We start from the raw sequence: 24,582 nt of genomic DNA, 5'->3' as shown, positions 1-24,582 counted from the left end.
ACAATCGCCATGTCCCCATGCCCTATGGCAGGGGTAGGCAACCTGATGTCCTTCAGATGTTTTAGACTACAGCTCCCGTAAGCCCTAGCAAGCATGGTCAGGGATTATGGGAGTTGTACCCTAGAATATCTGGAGGTTACCAGCCTATCTACCCCTGCCCTACTGTAACTCATCTTAAGTACATCCAATTGAAATTCTTTCCTTACTATCCTTAACTCCACTTTCGTCCCCTTCCTCTTCGGTCACAAATTATAAATCGTAAGCCACTTTGGTAGGGAGTTGTGCCATGCACATTGATGGCACTATATAATAGTAATAGTAAGCTGCCATCTACACAATGATATTCTTCTTGGAATATTTGACAATATTTGACTGGCCAAACGATAGGGCCTGTCAGATAGACAGGCAATTGGCAATATTTGATCAGTCAGTTGACTGGCTTGCCAAATTGTAGTACTGACCAACTTGCTTCCAAGCTTTCATCTCAAACCTTGTAGTCTATAGCAGATTCCCACTGATTTTATAGCAGTACATGGCCGCTATTAAATCCCAAGTATGCCCACTTCCTTTTCTAAGTAACTCATATACATGGTTCCCTTACTTATATAAGAAACATGGATGCTTCAGAGACAAATCTGTGTTTGAGCTTATCAGTTTATTTATTACATTTCTATACTGCCCAATAGCCAAAGCTCTCTGGGCAGTTTACAAAGATTAAAAGCATTAAAAATACAATATACAGAGATTAAAAGCCATTTACATTAAAAACACACGAACAGACAATATACAGAAGAGAACATATATCTAAAACAATTTCAAACAAGCAATCTCAAGCAAACAACCATAACCATACGACAGTCCAGGATTGATTAAAACTTATCATATGCTGCCGAATGCCTGGGAGAAGAGAAAGGTCTTGACCTGGTGCCGAAAAGATAACAATGTTGGCACCAGGTGGACCTCATTGGGGAGATCATAATTGGGGGGCCACCACCAAGAAGGCCCTCTCCCTTATTGCTGTCTTTTGAGCTTCCATTGGAGTAGGCAGCTGGAGGAGGACCTCAAATGTTGAACGTAGTGTATGGATTAAGATGCTATTTGCCATAGGTGCATTTCCTGCTTCCTTTCTCTTCCTTGCTCCAAGAGGTGGATGCATCTGCATATGTGGCTGAACTTAAGCCGGGGTGGGAAACTTTTGGCCCTCCAGATGCTTTGGCCTACATCTCCCATGGTCCCTCGCTATTACCTATGCTAGCTAGGGCTGATGGGAGTTATAGGCCAAAACAGCTGGAGGGCCACAAGTCTGCTTTTGCCAAGTATCCATATTCATAGCCAGTGGTAGTGTAATACTTGCAATTGCAACAGCTATATTTCCTAGCCGACTCCATAATCTTAAAAAACAATGAATAAACCAATCTAGAACTATGCTTTAATAGGATTTTGAGCTAATTTGAAGGCTGTTATGTTAAATCTAATTATTATGGAGAATGGAATTTGTGTTTAATGTCAGTTTTTGTGGTTTGATGCATAATCTAAGTAGTCACTCGTAATTTAAATATCAGTATGGAACTTCTGCACACAGTCAGGTTTCTTAAATTCTACTGACTTGAATGAGATTTGAGCAGCTTAACCATGAGAAGATTTGGAGCCCTAGCCCAATTAAAAAATGCTGCTAGGAATATTGTTAGGAATGTTATGTGTTTATAGGATGTCTGACCCCAAACGTATTTCAATGGCTGCATAAATATGATTTCAGAATTGTTAAATATTGAGGTTATGTGGCTTGTAGTGTGTGTCTGTACATTGGCTGTTAAAACAAACTGGTATAAAACTTTTTATCTCTCTAAATTTAAGGAAATAGAGAATCCAGTACATATTAGCATCTGATTGTATTTTTCTGTTTTTATTTTTAAGACAAGCAAAAATCAGATTAAAGTAGATCTTGTAGATGAAAATTTTACAGAACTAAGAGGAGAAATAGCAGGACCTCCGGACACACCATATGAAGGCAAGTAATATTTTTATATAAGCCATAGAATATTAAAAATCTTGTTGCTTGAAGCTAAAGTTCATAAGAAATTATATTGTGTCCCATTTTGAAGCCTGTTACTAAACTAAACTAAAATATATTTAGCCTTGCAGTTAATTATTCACACAGGATAAATAAAAGTTACTTCCTGGTTTGTAGCATATGGCTGCTTGAGCTAGCGTATGTACATATTTTTTGGCTTTTGTGAGAGTTAGTATGACTTTTGTGCTTAACTTATCAATTGAAACATCTAAATCATGAGTGGGCAACATGCATGCTCTCCCCCATTGCCCAAAATAATCAGGGTTTTTTATTTTACAAATATATGGTTTGCCACCAAAATTTAGTGGCAGACTTTTACAGAGGCTTACTAAGAACAAATTTATATTTTTTTCAAGCTACATTTGTCCTCATTAAGCCTTGCTGGCAACTAGGCTTACTGAGGACCGACGTAGCTTGAAACCAAGCTACAATTGTCCTTAAACTTCCATAGCAGTTTGCCCCCAAATTAAAAAAAAAAACATTTTTTTGGCACCACTGCAGTGGGAGGGAGGTGCAGCCCACAGGAAGGCTCATTGGGAGGGAACTGGCCCCCAGACCACCTGAAATTGCCCACCCTTGATCTAAATACTTAAAGCAGAACTCAATTTATTGTACAGGCAATTTGAAGGAGTAATGCAGCAGTTGCTGTGGGACAAAGAGTTTTATGTTAATAATATAGGCAGTGCTGGGAGAATGCCAGTGTCCTGCTTGTTTGACACTGGATAATGTCCAGCAAGGGGAAGTATTCGTAAGGACCTATCATTTTTAGGATCAAGTTTGCAGGCTTTTAGTTTTTACATTGAAAATTCAGCTGTTGACAGGTCTTTCAGCATGCTTTTTTCTCTTCTCCCCCTCCTACCTTTGACCACAGCACAGCAACAAAATTCCAAGCAGCTGGTAGGCATCTGTTGACATGTAAACACATATAAAGTTTAAGTGTACTTTTCAGACCTCTTCTTTACATTAACTACTTAAAGCTATGTACGGTGATGGCACTGTATAAATAATAATGAAAAGCTATCCATGGTTTCTGAAAAACAGATACCCACCAAATATGTAGTACCGTGAGTTAATGTAGAATATAGCTTCAAGAATTTTTCTTCCTTTAAAATCAAAACACAGATAAACAACAGTTTTTTCCTTCACTTAATTAGATAGGCATTCAGAAAACATTGAATTACTATAGAGTATACCAGCACATAGGATGGGTATATTAAACTAGTACGATGTTTACATAGATGAAACTCTTGTAATACAGTGGCTACATAGTGCTTATTTTTCGCTTGTATTGTTACTATTAAAAATAACTTGGTCTGCATTCTGGTTTCTTATTACCTTTTTTGTAGTTTCAATGTAGTCCCACATGGGTTATGCACCTACACTGATTTCCATTTGGGAAACTTCTACAGCTAGGTTACAGTTTTGGTGGGAGTCCCTCCCCTGTCCTCCAGTCGCACGTTCAGGGGTGTGGCTTCTGCATTCTCACTCATTTCTCTTCCAGCTGCCATGGCTGTAGCTTCAGGGAGTGTCGCTCTAGGCTAGAGAAAACCATTCAAAGACCAGTGTATTTGTTTTTCAACTTTTGTTTGTTCATTCTATCTTCTCAGTCTTTATGCCCTGTTGGTTTGCGTTCTTATTTGTTATTGACTTCAAGTAGTTTGTGGAAGCAAGTTACTGCCTTCAGACAGTCATGATCTCTGCCCCTTTGTCTGGGAGAGAGTCATTTGATCGAATCTTGTAAGCACTGTATCACTGTTACTAGACAGGCCAGATGAAACAGGGCCTCATGGCTTTGTGTGGGAAGGCACTTCAGCTAGTAGACTCTAGTAAAGTTACCCATCAACACTCTGCTCCAAATCAGCTCTGAGTTGCATCCTGATAGAGCAGCAGGCTGCCACATCCTTGAGCTTGGCTGATCCCTTGATTCATGAGAGGAATGTGCAACGGCTCCTTGGAGGCAGCCAGGCCTCCAGCTTCTTTGGTGGCAGGACTTTGGTATCTGCTTTGGTATCAGGCTAGGTACTGACTGACACCCCACCCCCAGCACCCTGGTCACACCTCCAACCCTAAACTCCAAGCTGGTAGTGAAACTTGTAGCTAAATCAGTGTTGAAATATCATGGACTGGGTTCCTCTGAGAAGTCTAAGAGGAGAAGGGATAAGTCACTGGAGTGTTCTTCACTGTCAAAGCACAGCATACAGCCCATGGATGCTCAGTCATTGTTGACTAACATGTTGCATCTTGCTTTGTCTAAGAAGGTCTTGATGCCGAAGCAACCTGTGCAGTGGGAGGTATCAGAATCAATACTCTTTTTCCCTACCATCTCCCTCGTTCCTGGAAACATTCACTGCAGCTTCCCCACAGATACTGCTAGTGGAAGTATTGTCTTCAGTGTTATTGCTCAAGTCCTACCAGCCTGTGCATAGACCACCTGCATCATGTGGGGAAATCAGTGACCTTATCCTGGAGGACTCATGTACTCTTCACTTTGTTCATGATCCTCCTCTGTACTGTTCTCTGGGTTATACGTGATGCGCCCCTACTCTGCGTTGGTTGTCTTCACAATGTTGCTGTTGAGAATATGACCAGTCCAAGACTTCTAGGGCATATCACTCCCAATTTTAGTCCACAGGATGCTGGGAGCTTCATTCTCTTACTCAGTACTCCAGGGCAGAATTGTGATAGTCTTATATGCTGAAGGACAGCCACTGGGGCCACACCTATTATTGTTATTCCTCTTATTGCTCACGTGATTATCATTGTTGAAGCCTGTTGCCCTTGTCTCGATACCATAGTCATTGGTACTTGGTCTCTGCCACTCATTCGAGTCTATTAATGATGGCACTGTATAAATAATGAAAAGTTATCCATGGTTTCTCACAAATATAAAAACCACCAAATATTCGGTACTGTGAGTTAACGTAGAATCTGCCTTCAGGAGTGCTTCGACTTTTTAAAATTAAAAAAAAAAACAAATATTCAGTGATTCCTCATTTACCTAATGAGATGGGGATTTAGAAAGTATTACTACAGAAGGAGTGTATTTGATGTGGCATGGATATATTAAAGCAGCAACAGACATGTCTATAGATGCAACTTCTTATAATACAATATAGCTACATATTGATCTTATTTTCTGAGCCTCCATTATATTTTCAGCATTAAAACTAACTTGGTCTGCATTCTAGTTTATCTTATAACACACTGCTTGCTATACAGATTAAGCAAAACAGGAAGTAAAATGTATTTTCTATTTCCATAGAGACAGAATATGTAGTTTGCTCCAGACTGCTGTTTGCAAAACTGGATGAATGCCTGCTGAGATACAGCAACTGGTCTTGGCGACCAGGTTCCCCATTTTAAGTACCATCATCCCTGGTGCTTTCTGGCAGACAGCTGTGTTTCCTACCCAAGGGAGGATCACTAAATACCCACAGTGAAACTTCAAGAAGTCCATGACACTCTGGCATGAGTCAACCCACCCTACACCAAGTTTCATTTCTAGTTGAAAATATTTGTCTCTCCCAGAGGAAGGAAAGATCCCCAGATCTTTGGGTTATGAGGAAAAATATTCCAGTGGAGGGATTAGGTATAACAATGTAATACCCTTCAAATGCTGTGGTTTGAAGCAAATGAGATTCTTCACTCCCAGGTTTGTTCTAGCGAGAGTCTTGAGAATGTTACACTGTTCACTAAAAACATATGATTTCAAAACTAAATGTATTAACAAAGTTCATACCTCTTGGCACTCTCTCCTTCTATCCAATGTATATTTATAGAATACTATCCAATCATCTAACCATTTATTCAACATTTATCATAATATAGCTCATTCATTCAAAGATCATACTCTTGTCTTCAGTTTGAATTTTCCCTGCTTGAACGTATGAATCTAAATTTGGACACAGTGCTCTTGCCAATGCAGTATACTGCATGAATACATCATTATTTCCACTGGAATTGTAGTGTTTGGTGCATTTTTAAAAGATGAATTTGCTGCCATTGCTGTTGCAGCACTGGCCAATAGTCAACTTGTGATTGGCAAAGATTTCCAGATCTTTCTTCCGTAATTTCTAGATGTGTCCTTATCCACCAACAAAAGTGTTTATTACTAGCTCCCAAATACGTGATCTTACATTTCTTAAGTACTGAATTTAACTTCCTGTTCATTTTGCAACTTCTACAGGTAAGAATTGGATGTCATCAAAAAAATTTATCAGTGTTTCCCTTCCTAGGGCTACTAATGAAATTATTAAACAGAATGCGTCCCAAGACTCATCTGAAGAGAAGGGAACGGACTTCCTTCAGCTCGAAGTTTGCTTTTTGTCATAACCATTTGTCTCTGCCTGTCTTTGCCTGCCTGCATCGGTCTCTTTTCTTTCAAAGTAATAAAATGCTATTCCATTAGATACTTCAGTTAATATTCATAAGAGCTCGAGTTGCTGATGAAGTTCTCCCAAGCCAGGCTGTGATAAGAACTTTGAAGACTCATAAAAGCCTGTCTCAACTGAGCTTTTGAAGTCCCTGAATTCATCTCTGGCTCAAATCAAAATCCAAGCTTGAGGAGAATTCCTGGCTTCCCTCCCTTCTTGTCCCCACTACTCCTTGCCACCAGCACCTCACCACCCCAAATACCCTTTCCTTCCCTGGTTGGCAGCTGATCCCTTTTCTCCCTCTTTCTGTCTCCTTAGAGTACAGATAAGCAGCATGTCTAGCTGCAAAGCCCCAGGTAGGTCTCCCAAGGGCAACTGCAGTTTGCAGTCTCCTTCTCTTTATCTCCATGTGCTGCTGTTGCCACTGTTTCTTTACAGCAGGGGTGGGGAATCTTTTTTGGTCTGCAAGCCAGATTGCCCACACTGACCAATCTGGCAGGCCAGATGACGTTGGCGGGGGGGGGGGGGGACCCTGCTTCTGAAGCCCTTTCCCCTCCCCCAACATCATCAGCCCTACCCTACCCATTTTTCCTTTCTTCTTGCTGAGAGACGCACAGAGCTCCCTGCCCCTCTCTACGCTACACAAGGATTTTGCTGGCATTTGGAGAAGTGTTTCCTCCAAGTTCCAGACAAGTCGGGTGTGTCTGTCACACACTGTTCTGATTGGAGCAGAGCATGACTTGCCCAGCTTTTGGAGATTCTCCTTGAAGCATTGGCCAAGTTGAGTGCTTCTTTCATGTGGCACATGGCGGGACTTGGCCAACACTTTAAGGAGCTGCTCCTCTAAGCAGCAGCTGAACATAGGAACATAGGAAGCTGTGTTATACTGAGTCAGAGCTTGGGTCCTTCTAGCCCAGTATTGTTGACACTGACTGGTAGCGATTCTCCATGGTTTCAGGCAGGAAATTGAAGCAACTCCCCCAAGCACCATCTGAGTGCCTTTCTCTGTGCAGAGAGGCATGGAATTCAGTGCCTCTTTCTGTGAAGAGAAATGTAAAACAATGGGGATGAAGTCAGGGGAGGGTGGGACCAGGGAGAGAGGTGTTGGTGGTGGAGGTGCTTCCACGGGAGCCAGATTGGGAACCTTTGTGGGCCAAATTTGGCCTGCAGGCCAGAGGTTCCCTATCACTGCTTTACCGGGGGGGGGGGGATTTTGAGGTGCTAAGTAGCTGGCAGCAGCTGTTTCTGGGGACAGGGAACATTGACAAGGACAGAGGGAGGGGGCAGTTTTTGCCTCAGATTGTCTTGGAAAATAATTGAAAATTTTGAGATTTTTTTATTTCCCAGAAGAACTCGGATCATTTTTGGGTTAATCCAAGGCAAGCTTGGGGAGTGTGCCCATCTCTAATAACTTCTCTTTTCAGATTGCCAGTTAATTTGAAAAAAAAAAAAAAAAGGTGTATGCTTATGCTTGGCATCATGACTTATGATTTGTTTTTGCATTTGTGTTTTATACAGTCTTCAGGGGAAGGCAACTTTTGTGGGCCCGTGGGCACATTTGGAAATTTGATAAACTGTCCTGGGCACCACCACAAAATGGCTGCCGTGGGAGGTGTGGCTAGTCACAAAGGCTAGTCACTGTGTAGTACAAAGGCATTAATAAAAAATGAAGACGGCAGCTGTTGGAGGCCCTCACTTTGCTTTGAAGTGACCCCAGCTGCCAGTAAGAAAATGTGTGTTGTTGTTTTTTTAATAAGTGGGAGGGGTAGAGATTTTGGTACCTGTGGGCCTTTCCCCGGTCTACTTCATTGAAATAAATGGAGGACTTCACTTACAATCTTTAGTGGATTGTGTCATGTGCCAGTAGTTTGACCAATAAGGAATAGGGGAGTTATGATCGGATGGAATGTAATTGTATAGCTCTGTTTACGTACATGGTGCTTTACAAAGAATGAGTGGAAAGGTTCCCACTTTAAGGGGCTTACAAACTAAAAATAAACACAGGGGAAAGGAAATAGAGATAGGGGTAAATATGCTGGAGAAGCTTTATTAATGCAATCTGTCTATATTATGAACAAACGAACTCCATTGCACATAGAAGCATAAAGATTTAAGTCCTCATATTAGGATTCCTTCTATCTGAAATTAAATCTGCTGTTGCTTATTTTTCTAAGACAAATTTTTAAAATGTCATTTAATTCACTTTCATATGGATTCAGTATTCTAGTATAATAATGCTAGCAAAGTATATAATGCTTGTGGTTTTGCTTTTGTAGGAGGAAGATATCAACTAGAAATAAAAATTCCAGAAACGTATCCATTTAATCCCCCCAAGGTACTGTGAGCATAATTCTTATTAATAATCCTTTGGATTGTTTCTATGTAGTAGACACTTTGTTATGAGGTGCTTTTTTTCCCAGATTTTTCTGGACAGATACAGTAAGAATAGTCATTCTAGTCACTTTCTGTCAGTAGTCCCTGGTCACTAAAATGCTGTACAGACAATAAAGCCTTGATAGATCTTTAAAACAAATTGCCTTCAAAGTAATGAAGCTCTTTTTGTGAAGAGCTTCATTTTTTTTCCTATTGCTTTCTGTTTGATAACCGATATGAAGGCCTTTACTGTTAGAACTGGGTCAAATTATAATTAGAATATTCATTATTCTATTTTTTGAGTATAATAGTAGAAATGTTATATGTATTTGTTTAGGGATACATTTTCATTGGAATTTCTAGATATAGACTGTATTTTCTTAGATATTTAGTATAAATCCAAGAAAATGTAGTGATAGAACTGTAGTAATTACTGGTAAATTAACCCATGGTGGGCTGTCTTGACATGTGAACAGGCCCTCTATAATACAGCTTCCTGTGTTCCTAAACCTATGTCTGGACTGTATTGCTTCAGATTGCAGGTGGGAGTTCACATGAGGAAATGCAAGAAAAGCTCAATTCTTATAAGTAGAAAAGAAGCATCTCAGCAAGAAGGCTAGGCTAGAATCATCTCAGGAATCTAGATGTCAGTATAGAGGAATCCCTTTTTCTTTTGTATGAAGAGAATCTAATCATGCGAACCCCACCTCCAGTATAGTCCAGGGATAGGTTCATCACCATATCTTGTTCATGAGAACAGCCACGGTTTTCACATTAAAATATTTAGAAGCTGTCTTTAATACTTAGTAGCTAAGCAGCTATTTTCACTGAAATTTGTGTTTTATGTTCTAGGTGCGGTTTATCACCAAAATATGGCATCCTAATATTAGCTCAGTCACCGGAGCTATTTGTTTGGATATTCTAAAAGATCAATGGTAAGGTTTTGCATAAAGTTCTTGAAAATCCTCCAAATATTTGGACAGCTATTGACAGTGGCTGTGGAGATCTGTTGTGTGTGTTCATTTGCTGTCTTTAATCTTTCCTACTTTAATTTCAACGAAAAATGCAGTTCTGATGTTTGTGAACTGTAACTTAAGGTTTATTGAATTACTCAAAGAGAACATCGCAACTAAGCCACTGAGTAATGCTAAACCATGGTTTAGCAATTTAGAATGTTCCCTGCAAGTACACTTCCTAGTTTTTGTTAGCCATAGTTTACCATAGCATCTGAATTCAAAAGCTATGGTTGGTGCTAGTCTACAAACCATGGTTTTCAGATCCATTTCAAATTGGTTTCAGATTGTGGTTTTATTTATTTAAAACATTTCTTGGCCGCCTTTCAAGGCAGAAGCCCTCCCAAGGCAGCTTACAGCAGTAAAATACATAAAGGTTAGTATTAATTATTATATGGTAATTTGGATGTCAAGGTACCATTAGTGAAAATGAAGTAGAAGAGTGAAGCACAAGAGGGGAAGAGGGAACTTATAGGAGTGCTTCCATTCATCAGACAATTTGGCATGATGTCTAAATTGAGCTACTTTTACTGAATGATATAAAATACTTGACTTGTTTGATTTGTGGTTTTGGTCTATAAATAAGTGTGCTCTGTATAAAAGTATTACACCATGGAGTAAATAGACAGTTGATTTTAGGTGGTCACTGAGATTTTACTGCTTTTTAGACTTCAACAATAATGCATTCCCTCTTCCCATCCTTTGCATCACTCCTGACAACATTTCTTAAGTCAGTATGTAAGAGTAGTATAATACTGAATGCATTTCTTACATCTCCTTTTGGGCTTATTTCTTAATAAGAACAGTTATTTGAGGCTAGAGTGTATGTATAGGTAGGAATTTTGCTTTAGTCTAATTTTTAATAGAAATAAGAGGAAGGGAAACAGAGAAATAAGGGCACAGGAAACATTCCTTCTCTCTTCAGTGTCAGGCTGACACTTGGCATGTGGAAAGTATCTAACCAAATCAGTATCCAGTAGGTGATATTTGGAGCATAAGTGCTTGATACATGGCTTGATTGGAAGCATTAGTGGACAAATAGAATACCTGTAGATGTAGAACTAATTCTCACTGTGTTATTAAACCTGTGCCTGGATTATATCACTTCAGATAGAACATGAGGCTTACATGGTTGAATGTCCTCTTTATATAGAAAATTAGGTGTTGAGGAGAATTCTAGTCTGCCATTTTTTTATGGAGAGAGTCTTCCCCCCCTCCCCCCACAGTGGAGAAGCATTCTCTTTTGTGAGGACCCATAAGTTTGAAGTGGTGTAGCCTGAGGTTTAGCACTTCAGTGAGCACTAAGCTATAGTTTCCACCTTAGCGTGAAAACATGCATCCTGTGTGTTTGTATTTCACTTCTGCCTGTAACAATAGCCCTGTTCAGCCATTCACCTGAACACATGAGGGCTTAAAGTGGGTAGGTGGTCAGGGTTGTGCACACTGGCTCCACCCCCTCCATCTCCAGGCATGCTGGCCCCACCCCTTCAGTTCAGACTTTGCCATGTTGAATTAGCAAGGTCTGAATGGAAGTTCTACTTGCGTTCACTTAAACGCAAGTAGAAGCCTCTGTGCAGTTGAGAACGCTGATAAGGCAGGGGCTGCGATTGCACCGAGAGTTGTACTTTCATTCAAACAAATGTGAGTAGAGCTCCCATTCAGGCCTTTCTCTTTCAAAACAGCAGGGTCTGAACTGAGTGGGGCGGGGCCAGCACAGGGCCAGAGAAGTAGGGGGCAGGGCCAGCATGCACAGCCCTGACACTGTACCACTTTAAGCCCTCACACATTCAGGAGAATGCCTGAAAAGGGGCATTACAATGTCTCCTGTTGCACTCATTGACAAAATATGGTAAATAAGTAACCTAGAGGTTCTCTTGTTGGACACTCCTGTTGATGACTAGGGAGGTTGTGAGTGGCATTGCTAGAGACCTAATGATTTTGAGAGAGAGAGAGAGAGAGAGAGAGAGGCAAAGATGACTTTAAATACAGTTACATGTTTAATGGAATTGTACTCATATTGGTATTTTGTTTATTATATGTGAATTCTACTATTTCTTCTAATGTAATATGAAGGATGAAACAATCCCAGTGAACTTGTTTTCAAACTTATATTTCAGGGCTGCAGCAATGACTCTAAGGACAGTATTGTTATCACTGCAAGCACTCTTGGCAGCTGCAGAACCTGATGATCCACAAGATGCAGTAGTGGCAAATCAGGTACGACGTTTGCAGAATTTCTTGTTCTCTCTATTCATAACACTTTTCTCTCTTTCCTTCTTCAAATGACACTGACAACTCCCAAGATGTGTGTATATTTTTAATTCATTAAATCTGTAGTGTAATAAGTGCTTGCTCTTGGAGAACAATCCAGAAAATGCACGACTGGAACACCTTAAAATGGCATTGACTTTAAATGGTATATATCTAGTTTTCCACAATCCTAGGTGAGATTAATGGGAGTGTAAAAAAGAAATGGCCGTGACCAGGGTAGTATTACTTACTCTAATAAATAATTTATTCTCCAATAACTAGTTTCTGTTTTATTTAATCTTATATAAATGTATTAGTAGGGGTGCACACAATCACAATCAGCAAGGTTGTCTCTCTGTCATGGCTCACGTAGAAGCCCCTAAACTGCTCTTTATAATTCCCAAGTTGAAAAAGCACTAGGAGCTTTTTCTAAAAGAACTGTGCTGGTAGGAGTTCCCCCATTCCCCCCGCCCCCAAATTTCCTCCATTTTTTTCTTTATACATCTCCTCATGACGTCCCAAAATGGTTTATGAACTTGGAGGTTTGAAGAGTAGTTTGGCACTTCTTCATGAGAATGTTCTGAGGTTTAAGAAAAGCAGATGTATGCACCCCTGCCGTTCATGGCTAATGCAGTTTATAGAAGATTCTTAGAAGTTGATGTCCAAAAAATGTTATCAGAGTAGGTAAGACTTTAAGGCTGCAGGTCCTACATGCACACTTACCTGAGACTAAGTCCCATTGAACTCAGGGCTTACTTTTGAGTAGACAAGTATAGGAATGCTTTGTAAATTGCTTAATACTGGCTTTCTAAATGTTGTACTGGTCTGTAGCCACATGCAGGGTACAGATATAGGAGTGTGTCCATCATACTGCATTTTCACTATAGTAGGATTCGATTTTTGCAGTGATGCCTGTGTTACTCGAGATGAGGAGCAATTTCCTATATTAGGTTTGTTGTTGTTGTTGTTCAGTCGTTCAGTCGTGTCCGACTCTTCGTGACCCCATGGACCATAGCACGCCAGGCCTTCCTGTCCTGCGCTCTCTCCCGGAGCGTGCTCAAGTTCATATTCATTGCATCCGTGATGCTATCTAGCCATCTCATCCTCTGCCGTCCCCTTCTCCTTTGGCCTTCAGTCTTTCCCAGCATCAGGGTCTTTTCCAGGGAGTTTTCTCTTCGCATTAGGTGGCCAAAATATTGGAGCTTCAGCTTCAGTATCTGTCCTTCCAATGAGCACTCAGGGTTGATTTCCTTTAGGATGGACTGATTTGACCTCCTTGCAGTCCAGGGGACTCTGAAATCTTTCAGGCTAAGTTTAATATGAACAAGTTCTTTGCTAGCTAGTTCTATAAAACACTGAACAGTAGATGTGAAGATTGGATACTGTGGGATCTGCAAGATGTTGCACCAAGTCTTCTACTGTGAATTTAATACAGCCAGTGGGAGCTGTTTGTCATGTTTAGACTGAGAATCATGTTTGCCTTTAAGGAAGGCATGCCAGCTATTGTCCATACCTCTTAAATATACTCAACAAAAGTTATCATGTAGCAGATTTATCACACTTGATATTTATCTCTCTTGTGAGTGAATATGAGGTTCCAAGTTTGGAATTGGAATTGGGCTCTTTCAGAAATTAACTAGCAGAGATTATCTAAAAGATTTTGCACAAGATATTTCCCTAACTGGATTTCCATATAGGATATTATTTTTGCAGTAACATGACAAATGTCTACATGCAGTGAAAAGTTAGTCTGGCAGATTCCCATCAAATGTACACCAACTGAAATAGATAGTTAACTGCACATTATTTCTTTACACATAAAGGATATTAGTATAGAAATACTGTTTTTTAAGAGGTCCTAGTACAAAGAGTAAATAAGCCTGCCACTGTCGTCAGACTTGTCATTATAAACAACTGCAATCACTTTCACTGGTTTTAATTCTAATCAGTTGGTAAATTCTACTTTCGTTTTAAAGACTTTCTATAAGCTATAAGATTTTAGAAATGTGATTTTAGAAATTGCACTGTTTTCTTCTACATGGATGCCGTAGTATCCATCTGAGGCATGGATGTGGAACCTGTGCCCCATGGATTGAATTTGGCCCATCATGCCTCCCCATTTGACCTGCAAAAGTCTCCAGTGAAGCCTTACCCTGTCCCCTCAGACAAGAGAGAAGGAGGGAGGAGAGCAGCCTCATCAAGGAATGCTCCTCAAGGCCATGGCTCAGTCAGCTTCACTCCCGGGGAAGAGTGAAGCCACTCCAGACTGAGTTGCCTTCTGGAGGTGCACTCTTTGAGGCTGTGAGTCAGGAGCCAGATAAAGATCACGGCCTCTCCACTTCTCCACTGACTGACATAGATCTATTGATCTGTTGAAGAGCAGAGAGTTCCCAATTTTTAGCCCCATCATGTCATGCTAGGTGGGGAGGTTTAAACCTTCCTGTTCAGCGTGCCACAGTGAGGATGAAAATGCCTCTACACCCAGCAGTTGGGTGCGGTTGGGAAGGGTGTGTGTGGATGGCATGTGCATGTGTGAGAGTAAGTGGGGTGGTAGCACCCATTTTGGCATGCAGCCTCCTGGATTTTTTTTCTTGTTCTGGGGTCATTGTTGCCATTACCAGGGTTGTCATTAGGAGGAGGCCTACCTGGGCACGGGCATGGGATCTTTTTTGAGCTGTCCTAATTGCCTTTTTTTTTTTTACATTTTTTACATTTTCCCATTGATTTGCATTGGAAAACAAAAACGGCCATATCTTTTTTTAGTTTGTATGATAAATACATGAAAGTTGGAGGCTTGGTAGCCCCCATGGAACTGATTGAATCTGCCAATTTTCAGGCAGTTAAGTCTAGTGGTGTTTGTGCTAGTCATAGGTAGAATTTGCTTTTTCCAAGAAAATGTGTCAAGCAAAGAGCTATAATTTCTTTGTTCTTCCACATAAGTGTATGGAATTTGGAAATTTGGCAGCCCCTGTCAGGCAGTTATGTCCAGTGACTTTTGTGCTAGAGACAGGTAAAGTTTGCTCTTTTCAAGAAAATCTGTCAAAGCAAAGAGCTATATTTTTTGTGTGCTTCCACATATGTGCATGGAATTTGGGGACCTGGAAGCCCATATTCAGATGACTGAGCCTACCAAAGTTCAGACAGTTAGGTCTAGTGGCTTTTGTGCTATCTGCATGTAAAATTTGCTTTTTCCAAGAAAAAGTGTCAAAGTAAAGAGCTATAATATTTTTTTTGTACTTCCACATAAATTCATGGAATTTGGGGACCCAGCAGGCCCTATGGAGCTGACTGAACCTACCAAATTTCAGAAAGTTAGCTCCAGTGGCTTTTGCGCTAGCCATGCGTAAAGTTTCCTTTTCTCAAAGTCTAAAACAAAAAGTCACCCAGGGGATTAGAGATCCTAATGAGAAGGTGTTTAAGGTGACCATTAGGAGGTCATTATCCCTAATCTATGGTGTAGGGGTTTTTTGAGGTGCAAAAAACTTCTACTTTTCTTTTCTGCTTTTACATGCCCACTATTCTGAGCTTGCCTGCAATGAAATTTTGAAGAGGGAGAAGAAAAGGAAGAAAGAGCTCCATGTGAAATACTGGTATTTCACACAGCATCAGATTTTACCGCCCCAAACTGGAACCTTTGGCTTCTGCAGAAGTTTAGTAGCTTCAGTACAGCAAAGGATCCAGTCAGTCCCCACAAATTGCTTTCTCCTCCTCCACTTTAATTTCTCCTAAATAGCTGTAGGACTCAAATAATCCCAAAGGGAGGGTTAGGACAAATGGCATCATGATTGAGAAACTGCTGGGGCTTTTAAATAGGTTCTACAGTTTTAAAAAAACTAGAAAAAACCCTCAGCCACCTCACCTCATAAAGTTCATTTAAGTACGTGCAATCCTTACAAACTCTCCACAGTCTCCGAAATTCCTCTGAAGTACTACCTCTCTGAAAGGAGCCACTTGGAATTCTCTCTACCCTCCACCCCCGTACACATTTCCAATCACCATTCTTCTTTTCTTCTTCCCTCCTCTCTCCTGTTCTTTCTTTCTCTTCTTTATTCCACCCAGAGCATATCTTGGGGAATTCTTAAAGAGAATTCTCTTCAGTGGGCAAGAGAAGTTCTGAACTGTATTTGACTTTATACAAACAGACGAGAGGGTTGGTTTTTCTCCTTCTCACTCAAGCCTTTGAGAAAAGTGGGTTCACATGGTTGCAGAGAAACAAAACTGGGGCTGTTTTGTTTGTCAGTTGCCATTATCCAGCAATAGCAAGGGCTGTAGCCGGTAGACCACATGCTTGGCATGCAGAAGGTCCCAGGTTCACAGGTTCAATCCCCAGCATCACTTGGTAGGGCTAGGAAAGAATCCTGCCTGAAACACTGGAGAGCCGCTGCTGCCAGTCAGTGTCAACAATACTGGGCTAGATGGTCCCAGGGTCTGACTCAGTACAAGGCAGCTTCCTGTGTTCCTCTGAACAGAAAGCTTTAATAAAAATAAGAGTTTTTGGTTTGTTTTTGAAGTGGAGGAGAGATAAATATTGCTAATTTATGCAATCTTATGTATGCCTACTGAGAAGTCCCATTATTTTTAATGAGGCAATCCTATGCACCTCAGGAAAGTGTGCATAGGATTCCAGCACAAGTTACTTTTGCAGGGAGGTTTGCACCTTGATGTTCTGCATGTTTACTCAGAAATAAGTCCCGAGTTGTGAGCATGGTACTGCAGGCTTAATATAGTGCCTACCTAATTCTGTCTAATGAATTGACTACCCTTTCAGCTCAGTCCTATGCATGTTTTGTCATTTGTGGGTTTGGGGTGATTTTTTTTTTTTTTGCATGAACTCTAGCTTCAGTGGTGAGGGAAAGGCACTTAGTGCATGCTCAGAGTTTCTCCATAACTGAGCCCTGGTTTAAAAAACAGACTCATTGGCTGAATCCTAGTGAAGTCTTGGCAAAAATTAAGTTATGGGGAGGAAGATACAATGAGAGCTTGTGCACAGAGAGGAGTTGCACAAAACAGGACATCTGTTTTTATGAAAAGTTGCTGGAGGATAGTAGGATGAGGAGGGATGGTTGCATGGAGGGGAATAGAATTGATAGGGAGAGAATGCTAGTGCTCAGAGACACTCTCTATTTAAGAACATAAGAAGAGCCGTGCTGCATCAGACCAAGCTCCATCTAGTCCAGCATTCTGTTCACACAGTGGCCAACCAGATGCCCATTGGAAACCCACAAGCAGGACATGAGTGCAATAGCACCTTCCCACCCATGTTCCCCTGCTGCTAACATTGGTAAAATGTAAATAAATTCTAGTAATTCTAAATTAGAATGCATGTATATCCTTCAGAAACTTTGCAGGTTTCTTGCCTGGGGGACACCTCTAACGACCTGTGCATTTTCATACAAATTTACCCAAAAACTATTAGGTAAGGGGTGAATGGAAGGGAAAGCAAATCACTCCCTCCCACAAACTGGAGAACTCCCCTTCCCCATGAACTGCTGCACCTATTCCTCTGAAACTTTGCTGGTTTCTTACTTAGAGACAACTATAGGCTGTCTGTAACTTTCAGAACAATGGTCCACAAGAAACATAGGGAGATAATAAGTATGTCCTCTTTTGGAGACCTCAAAATGTCAAGGCCATTAAACATAGGAAAAAAATAAGCAAAATAAGCATGTTGCTTGCCCCTGACACAAATCTTGCCAATTTTACAAAAGTTACCTACTTTTAAATGATACAGTGTATAAATCATAGAATTAATACATTTCAGTCCCAAAAAATTGAAATAATTCAAACTAATATTTTATTATGCTACAACTTACAAAACAACTACAGTAAAATACATTTTAAAAATTAATTGGAAATAAAAGAAAAAGAAGAACAAGTGGCCCTCATAGTGCCAACATTCCCCACCAAAAAGACCCCCAAATATAATGAAAACAGTGTAAGAAATCAAACAAATCAAAAAAGAAAAAAAGAACATCTGGCTTCCAGTAAGAGGCAAGATAATCCCTGTAACTGATCCCTTCTCACAATTATTAAATACGTATTCTAATCTGGAAATAAATGGGTATCTTAGTAGGTATTTTAATCTGCATATGAACATATAAGGTATATAAGAATTATATGAAAGGAAATGGTCAAGGGAAAAGAAAAGAAATAAAAAGAGAGAAATAAAGTAAACCATGTCCAAATGCCTGGAGCTTTATCTGCTTAGCATAAACTTTAGCAAGCAGCCCAGGGCCAACTGGCCAAAGGCCGTGTTCAACTTTTTAGGTGATTAAAGAGGCACCTGAAGAATCCACGGTGCAAATGCCGGTAAGAAAAGACTTTGTTGCTTCAGGTGATTGACATTTATTTAACTGATCTTGATAGGCAATACAAAAGATTGCAGGATAGCAAATATGATAATGCAGTCCCAGCTGTCTGGCATCTCACCTGATGTGGGGTATATATACCTAAAGATGGTATAAAACAATGGTTTGATGGCCACATTGGACTTAAGGGGAGTTTATACATTAAATGCAATTATTTCTTAGTAACCTCTCTCTATAAGCATCAATGAAAAGTGTGCATCAGACTGTTGAGTTTTATCACCTTATGTCCTAGATGAATGCGAAGGTAATGCCAGGCAGTGAAGACACTTCCTGAGATAAATAGGCAGTTTGAATGCAGAAATGGCCCTTGAGTTTGAACAATTGTATGAGTGAATTTTTCTTTTTTTCTTTGATATAGTACAAACAAAATCCAGAAATGTTTAAACAGACAGCTCGGCTTTGGGCACACGTGTATGCTGGAGCACCAGTTTCTAGTCCAGAATACACCAAAAAGATAGAAAACCTTTGTGCTATGGGCTTTGATAGGGTAAGTATTGATGATTACAAAACTGACAAACTAGAGTGTCCTGCTGTGGGCTGCAATAGAACTTGGGCTCAAGGCTGCTTTCTTAAGATACTATTTTGCTTTCTTTTGCCCGTTGCTTCCTTAGTTGGAAGCCTCTGTTACAATATCTTTGTGTTATGCCTTGACTAAACAGTGTTTTGCTACTTTGGAATTTTAGGGAAACCTGTTTAATGCATAAATCTCTGTTAAATAAATACATATCTGGCTTTAATTTAGCATTGGTCAAATGTGTGAGCTTCAGTGCAGTGCTGTAGTTGGGTTTGGACAAAGAGCAGGTACTGAATTGACTTCAGTAATTTTTTTTGTCTTTGCAGAATGCAGTAATAGTGGCCTTGTCATCAAAATCATGGGATGTAGAGACAGCAACAGAACTACTTCTGAGTAACTGAGCCATGTGTAGAGAACTGCTTCTGTAGTCCAGCTTGCCCCTTCTTGAGGAGCGTCACCATCTCTTATTTTTAGGTTTCTATATAGATTCTCTTTTAAAACTGGCATTCTTGCCTGATACTATCTGGGCACTATTGGAGACTGAAAAAACTGCTGTGTAAATAAAGCTTAATTAAACGTCTGTGTAAATTTAAAAAGGGGGAAATACTTTAATTTTTTTCTTACTAAATATTGTAAATTCCTTGAGCTTGGCTAAAACAATGGGGATGACATGCCTACTTTAGTGTTAGCAGTGTGACCAAGACTAGCAGGAATTTGCACCAGGATTTTGACTTTTAAGAATTTATTCAGAACACATCAGATTGTGTCAGTAATCACCAGTCGTTGATGTCACTCATCCCAGCTACCTTACTGTTTTTTTTTTTCATGGATCCTACGTGCCTGTGGACTGACCTTATATTTGCATGCTTGTACTTTACATAGACACTTTTAAAAAGTAGGGTAAACTGAACAGAGCACCATTTGAAGTACTTGAATATCCATTCTTGTAACTTTTCCCTAAATTTTTCCAAATGTGCTCATAGATCAAAATGATGGCCTACTCAGAAATGTTTTCATCACCTAAGGAGTAGCAATCCTGCATATCTTCCTTGCCCCCAGCCCCCACTCAGCTGCTCACACAACTACAATATCACCTACAAATTCTGGAGAGGTTCTAGTGTATGTGCCATTTAAATTAGCCTAGTTTTCCACTTCAAGTGGTATATTTTGAATAACCAGTAAAAGTGTTTCAACCATTGTAATTTCTACACAATTGTATAAAGGTTTGGTATATTTGGACATAGCACAAAACAAGTGGAGCTGCTCTTTTGTTTCTTATGCAGAAATCAAACCTCTTTCAATAAATTCTGGATAGAATGAATTCACTGAGAAGAACTGGTTCTCTGTTAATACTGAGAATGCCACCTCTTTTCCCTAGTATTTGCTGTGATGCAATCAGTTTTTGGGCAACAGCTTCCTAATTTTATTTTGAATATAATTTTTAGTAGGGGTTACTTATACAAAGTTTTACAGATCCCTCTTGTGTGAATTTTTCCTTAGTTAACATTTGGAAGTCTTGTTGGGATTTTTACTATACATATGTTAAATGCCAGTAGATGTTTCTTCTGGATTGATGTTTCTGCTAAAACAAATGTACATATAGTCAATATTTCTATCCATTCTAAGAGATCTAAAATCTCTCGATGGTTAGTTTTTATAAGTCTGAACACTCATTCATACCTTTGTTGAAAGTTGTAATATTACAGAACTGCACGAACAGTTACGTCTGAGCAAAATGCAGAGATGTGAGGGCGCATTCTTAGAATATCAAATTCTGTGAAATACCCCCCCGCCGGTTCTTCTGTACTGTAGATAGGAATGTTTACATCACTCCATTTTTTAATTGAAGAACAGACAATGAACTACATCACCATTTTTGCTACTCAGTTACGTTAGGTAACTGTTAAGCATCTGATGCAAAGCAGAAAAATAGAAGAGATTAGAATGACCTATCTAATGCAGGATTCTTTTCTGCAGTATGTCTATGCTGCCTATAGTTTGAAATTATTTGGACAGATAGAAAAAAAACCCCTGTAGTTTCTATCTGTGCAATATGGAATGCTGATCTCTTTGCATCCTATTTATGCATTCAGTGATTGTGTGGTTTATCTTGCAGTCATGTAAATCACTTTCAGATGCCAAAGGAAATGTGATTTTTGTTGTTGTTGGGAGGGGGGTTTCCTTGATAATTTATTTTTTTAACAAGCTGCTGCTGCTCAGCGACATTTTAGTTTAATCGTAGCCAGGGCCATCATAACCCTGGCAATATGCCATGTGTGTTTGTATCTTTTTTTTAATGGTCTATATTTTGATGAGTTAATCTACAACATTTGTTTACCCTGGTGGTAACTTCATAAAAGGCTGATAGATTACATTTTTCCTTTTCTTTGCAATTTATTAAAGGAAAGAACTTGGAAGTGGCTAGGTGGGATAAAATGGTTTCTGCTTTTCCATCTAGATAATAATCTTTCTAGGGAAGCTTTCTGTGATTGTGTCAAATGAGACTAGAAAGGCTTTGAACACAGGAGAAAAAGCTTATGCTAAATATTTTATCTGCTTTTTTCCTTTGGCTACATTGCTCATTATGAACTCCTTTATCCAGAGTGCGCGTGCGTGCGTGTGTGTGTGTATGTATAGGGGTGGTAGTGAGAGAATTTACATATGACTGGTGCTAGGTTTCTTTTCTATGTTTTTTGTGTACCTGAGGGGGTAGAAGTTTCTCAAGACTAAGGAAGTGCTACATTGAGCAAGACTCCTTAATTGGGATTGATGGCAACTGGGACTTTGAGGTATGTGTGTAGTACTTGATAGGTGACTGAGCTGAATAGGTTTAAATGCTGCCAGGATCAATATAATTGCAGCTCAGCTTTGACTTGGGAATGATAACTATTCAGTAGATCTTCATTTGTTTTTTATTCTAAAAAATGTCATTGGTGAGCACCCTTATGTGGCCTGTGCGGTCATGGTGGAGGAACTGTTGCTCATTTCACCTGTCCCACACGATAGTGCACATAAATGGATTCTGTGATATTTGGCAGTCTTAAAGCTGATCTTGCACTGAGCAGGGAGTTGGACTAAATTGCCTCCAAAGTCCCTTCCCATTCTGTGATTCTATGATTATACAAGATTCTTTTGCTGGGAACTTTAAACAGCCCATTCATTTTAAGCATATTAATATGATTGGGACTGGTTGGTCTCAGTGGATTCTCAGAAGAATCCCCATCTGACCTTACCATGAAAGCAAGACAGAAGAGATGCCCTTCCCACTGTCAGAGGTCTCAACGTACTTCCTAAGTGCTAAAAACACTCATATCTAATTGAGTTCCAAAACTAACCAATGGAAAGCCAAATTCATGCTTTTTTGTTCATGTATAAATCATCCATTAAAGGTGTTAAGAAATGAAGTACTGACTAGTATAAAAACATTTCACACTCCAGCTGACCTGTGATACAGAAATACAAGGCTTTTCAGCAGCATTTAACTTCAGCTTTGGTTATTGAAAAATGTTGAGCAGTCAGGTATTTACATAATGTATTTTAAGTTTTCTTGCTGGTATATTTGGGAATATCTGAGGTACAAAACTACAGCCTTTTCTCTGATAGGAGAAACTGAGTGGTTGAAAGGAACTTTGTCTTCAAGTAAGTGAAATTGCTGCAATGTGGGTAAACTATGCAAATCCAAGTTTATTAAATTGAAGAGATTTTGTGCACCTTGTCTTTGGGGGGGAAAGAAAAGCAACATACTATTTAATGGCGGCAGTGACTTGGATTTTAAAAGTTTGTACATCTTTGCTGCTTTTGCGGACAACAGTTCTTACAACGCAAATTGGTTTTCCAGTCACTGACTGAAGAAAAATCTTAATGGGCCCCATAAACCATTGCACTTTTACCAAATCTTGAGTTTTTATTGGATGACCAAATGCATGGTTACTGTGGAGCCCATCATGCATTGAAATGTTTCTGGGGATGGGGTTGGGGGAGATCCCTTAGCACAGTAACTGAAATCATCACAGTAAGAAGAGGATAAGGACATGTGGGTAGTCTAAGGCTGGCTGAACAAGTCCTGGTTACTAATTTTGCACATATCCAAAGAAAGCGTACGAAATGTGTTACTGCCATTGCAAAGGTAGCTGCGATTGGGCATGGAGCACCCATGTGGAGGCACTGGTCCACTCATTCACTCTGTTTAAACATGAGGACAGCCAGGTTCATGCCGGACAGCAGGCTTGCGCTCTCAATGCATTTGTGTGGAGGTTGCCTGATATATAAACCAGTCCTTAGTGAAAGCATGCTATATTTAATTGGCCTACTCTTCCATCTTGTGCTGCTAGAGCAGGAGGTCAATTTGTAGGTCAAAACATCCGGAGAGCTAGAACTGCCATCATCCCTCACCAACGGTGATGCTGGCTAAGGCTGATGTGAGTTGCAGGCCAAAACATCTGGGGGGACACAAGTTGCCCACTCTTACCCGTGCAAGAGCTTCATGTTCAAGTGCCCTTACCCACCTACTTCTTCCTTGTTTTACTTTAAGCAACTGAATCCATTCCCAAAGGACAAAAGTTTGCAAGCTACTATCTATTGTACTGTAATGCCGTTTTCTGGTTAGTCATCTGCTCTGTAGCGGGGTGGGGGCGTTATCTACCCAGTTGTTTGAAATGTAGCCATTTCAAAAATCATGCCAACAAGATCAAAAGTACTGTAAGAGCCTATTATAAAATTTGCAATGTGCTGCTCTACACTGGTATCTAGAGAGGTCATCACTCAGGTGGTATTGTTGAAGATCCTTGCTGACCTGTTTGTTTTCCACCCCAATTTGTGTCTTTTTTTGGAGGGGGGTTTCTTTCTGACCAAGACAAAGGAGCAATCCTATGCATGCTTAGACAGAAAAAGGAGTACAAATCCCAGCATGGCTGGCTGGGGCATGCTTGGGAATTGTAGGCCTTCTTTCAGTCTCAACCTGCGTAGGATTGTGTCCTAAGGGTACTTGTAGGAAGCTCTTAGCCGAGCATTTCAAATGAGTGGACTGGAATGCAGCATTGGTATGTTTGTCTCTTGAGATGAAAAAGTACACAACACTTTTGTACGCAATTTTTTAAAATAAATACACATTTTAAAAATGTTGATTTCCACTGCAAATGCTTAACAATAAATGCATGTTTCCCTGAAAAGTTTTTTATCTTATTTTTCATCTTATTTTATGGTAATAAATCTCTCTGGAACAGGAAATAATGCATTATAGTCAAGTGTGATGCAATGGTTTCATGACATGATGATGGTGTGTGTGTGTGGGGGGGGGGAACCGCCACTAGGCAGCAAGGTGTAACTTAAGTTCATACAGTGGGGTAGACATAGGTATGTGTGTGAACCTTTTAGTGAATTAAAATTATTTGGGTTTTCCCTTGTGTTAAAAGGACATCTTTTAAGGGAACTGATGGCTCAGTCATCCCTACTTGGGGCAAAGTCAAGTCTCTCTTGCAGCACTTGGAAAATCTTGTGTTCTCTGTACTTATTGCCTTCATAACACCAAATGTTATGGCGCTCCACCCTCCAGTCATTATAAGGCAGACCAGTCATTCTGTTGCACATCTTCACTTGATGTGGTAAAATCCACACATGACAC

At 40.0% G+C, this 24,582-nt stretch overlaps 1 protein-coding gene across 1 annotated transcript in view; it reads left to right on the top strand.

Annotated features, from left to right (window-relative positions):
* UBE2K (ubiquitin conjugating enzyme E2 K) overlaps positions 1 to 24,179 on the top strand; it is a 39,490-nt gene extending 15,311 nt beyond the window's left edge. The window contains exons 2-7 of the mRNA XM_084856940.1: positions 1,915 to 2,008; positions 8,721 to 8,779; positions 9,670 to 9,752; positions 11,948 to 12,047; positions 18,807 to 18,935; positions 19,289 to 24,179. Coding sequence (XP_084713066.1) covers positions 1,915 to 2,008; positions 8,721 to 8,779; positions 9,670 to 9,752; positions 11,948 to 12,047; positions 18,807 to 18,935; positions 19,289 to 19,363 — 540 coding nt within the window. The 3' untranslated portion in view covers positions 19,364 to 24,179. The remainder of the gene's footprint in view (positions 1 to 1,914; positions 2,009 to 8,720; positions 8,780 to 9,669; positions 9,753 to 11,947; positions 12,048 to 18,806; positions 18,936 to 19,288) is intronic.
* The last annotated feature ends 403 nt before the right edge of the window (positions 24,180 to 24,582 follow it).

This window comes from Heloderma suspectum, chromosome 5 (assembly GCF_057233095.1).
Source record: "Heloderma suspectum isolate Gila_16-S chromosome 5, 16-S_ref, whole genome shotgun sequence".
In the NCBI taxonomy this organism is placed as follows: Eukaryota; Metazoa; Chordata; class Lepidosauria; order Squamata; family Helodermatidae; genus Heloderma; species Heloderma suspectum.
Note: the sequence above shows the minus strand (reverse complement) of the source record. Positions and strands in the feature narration are given on the sequence as shown.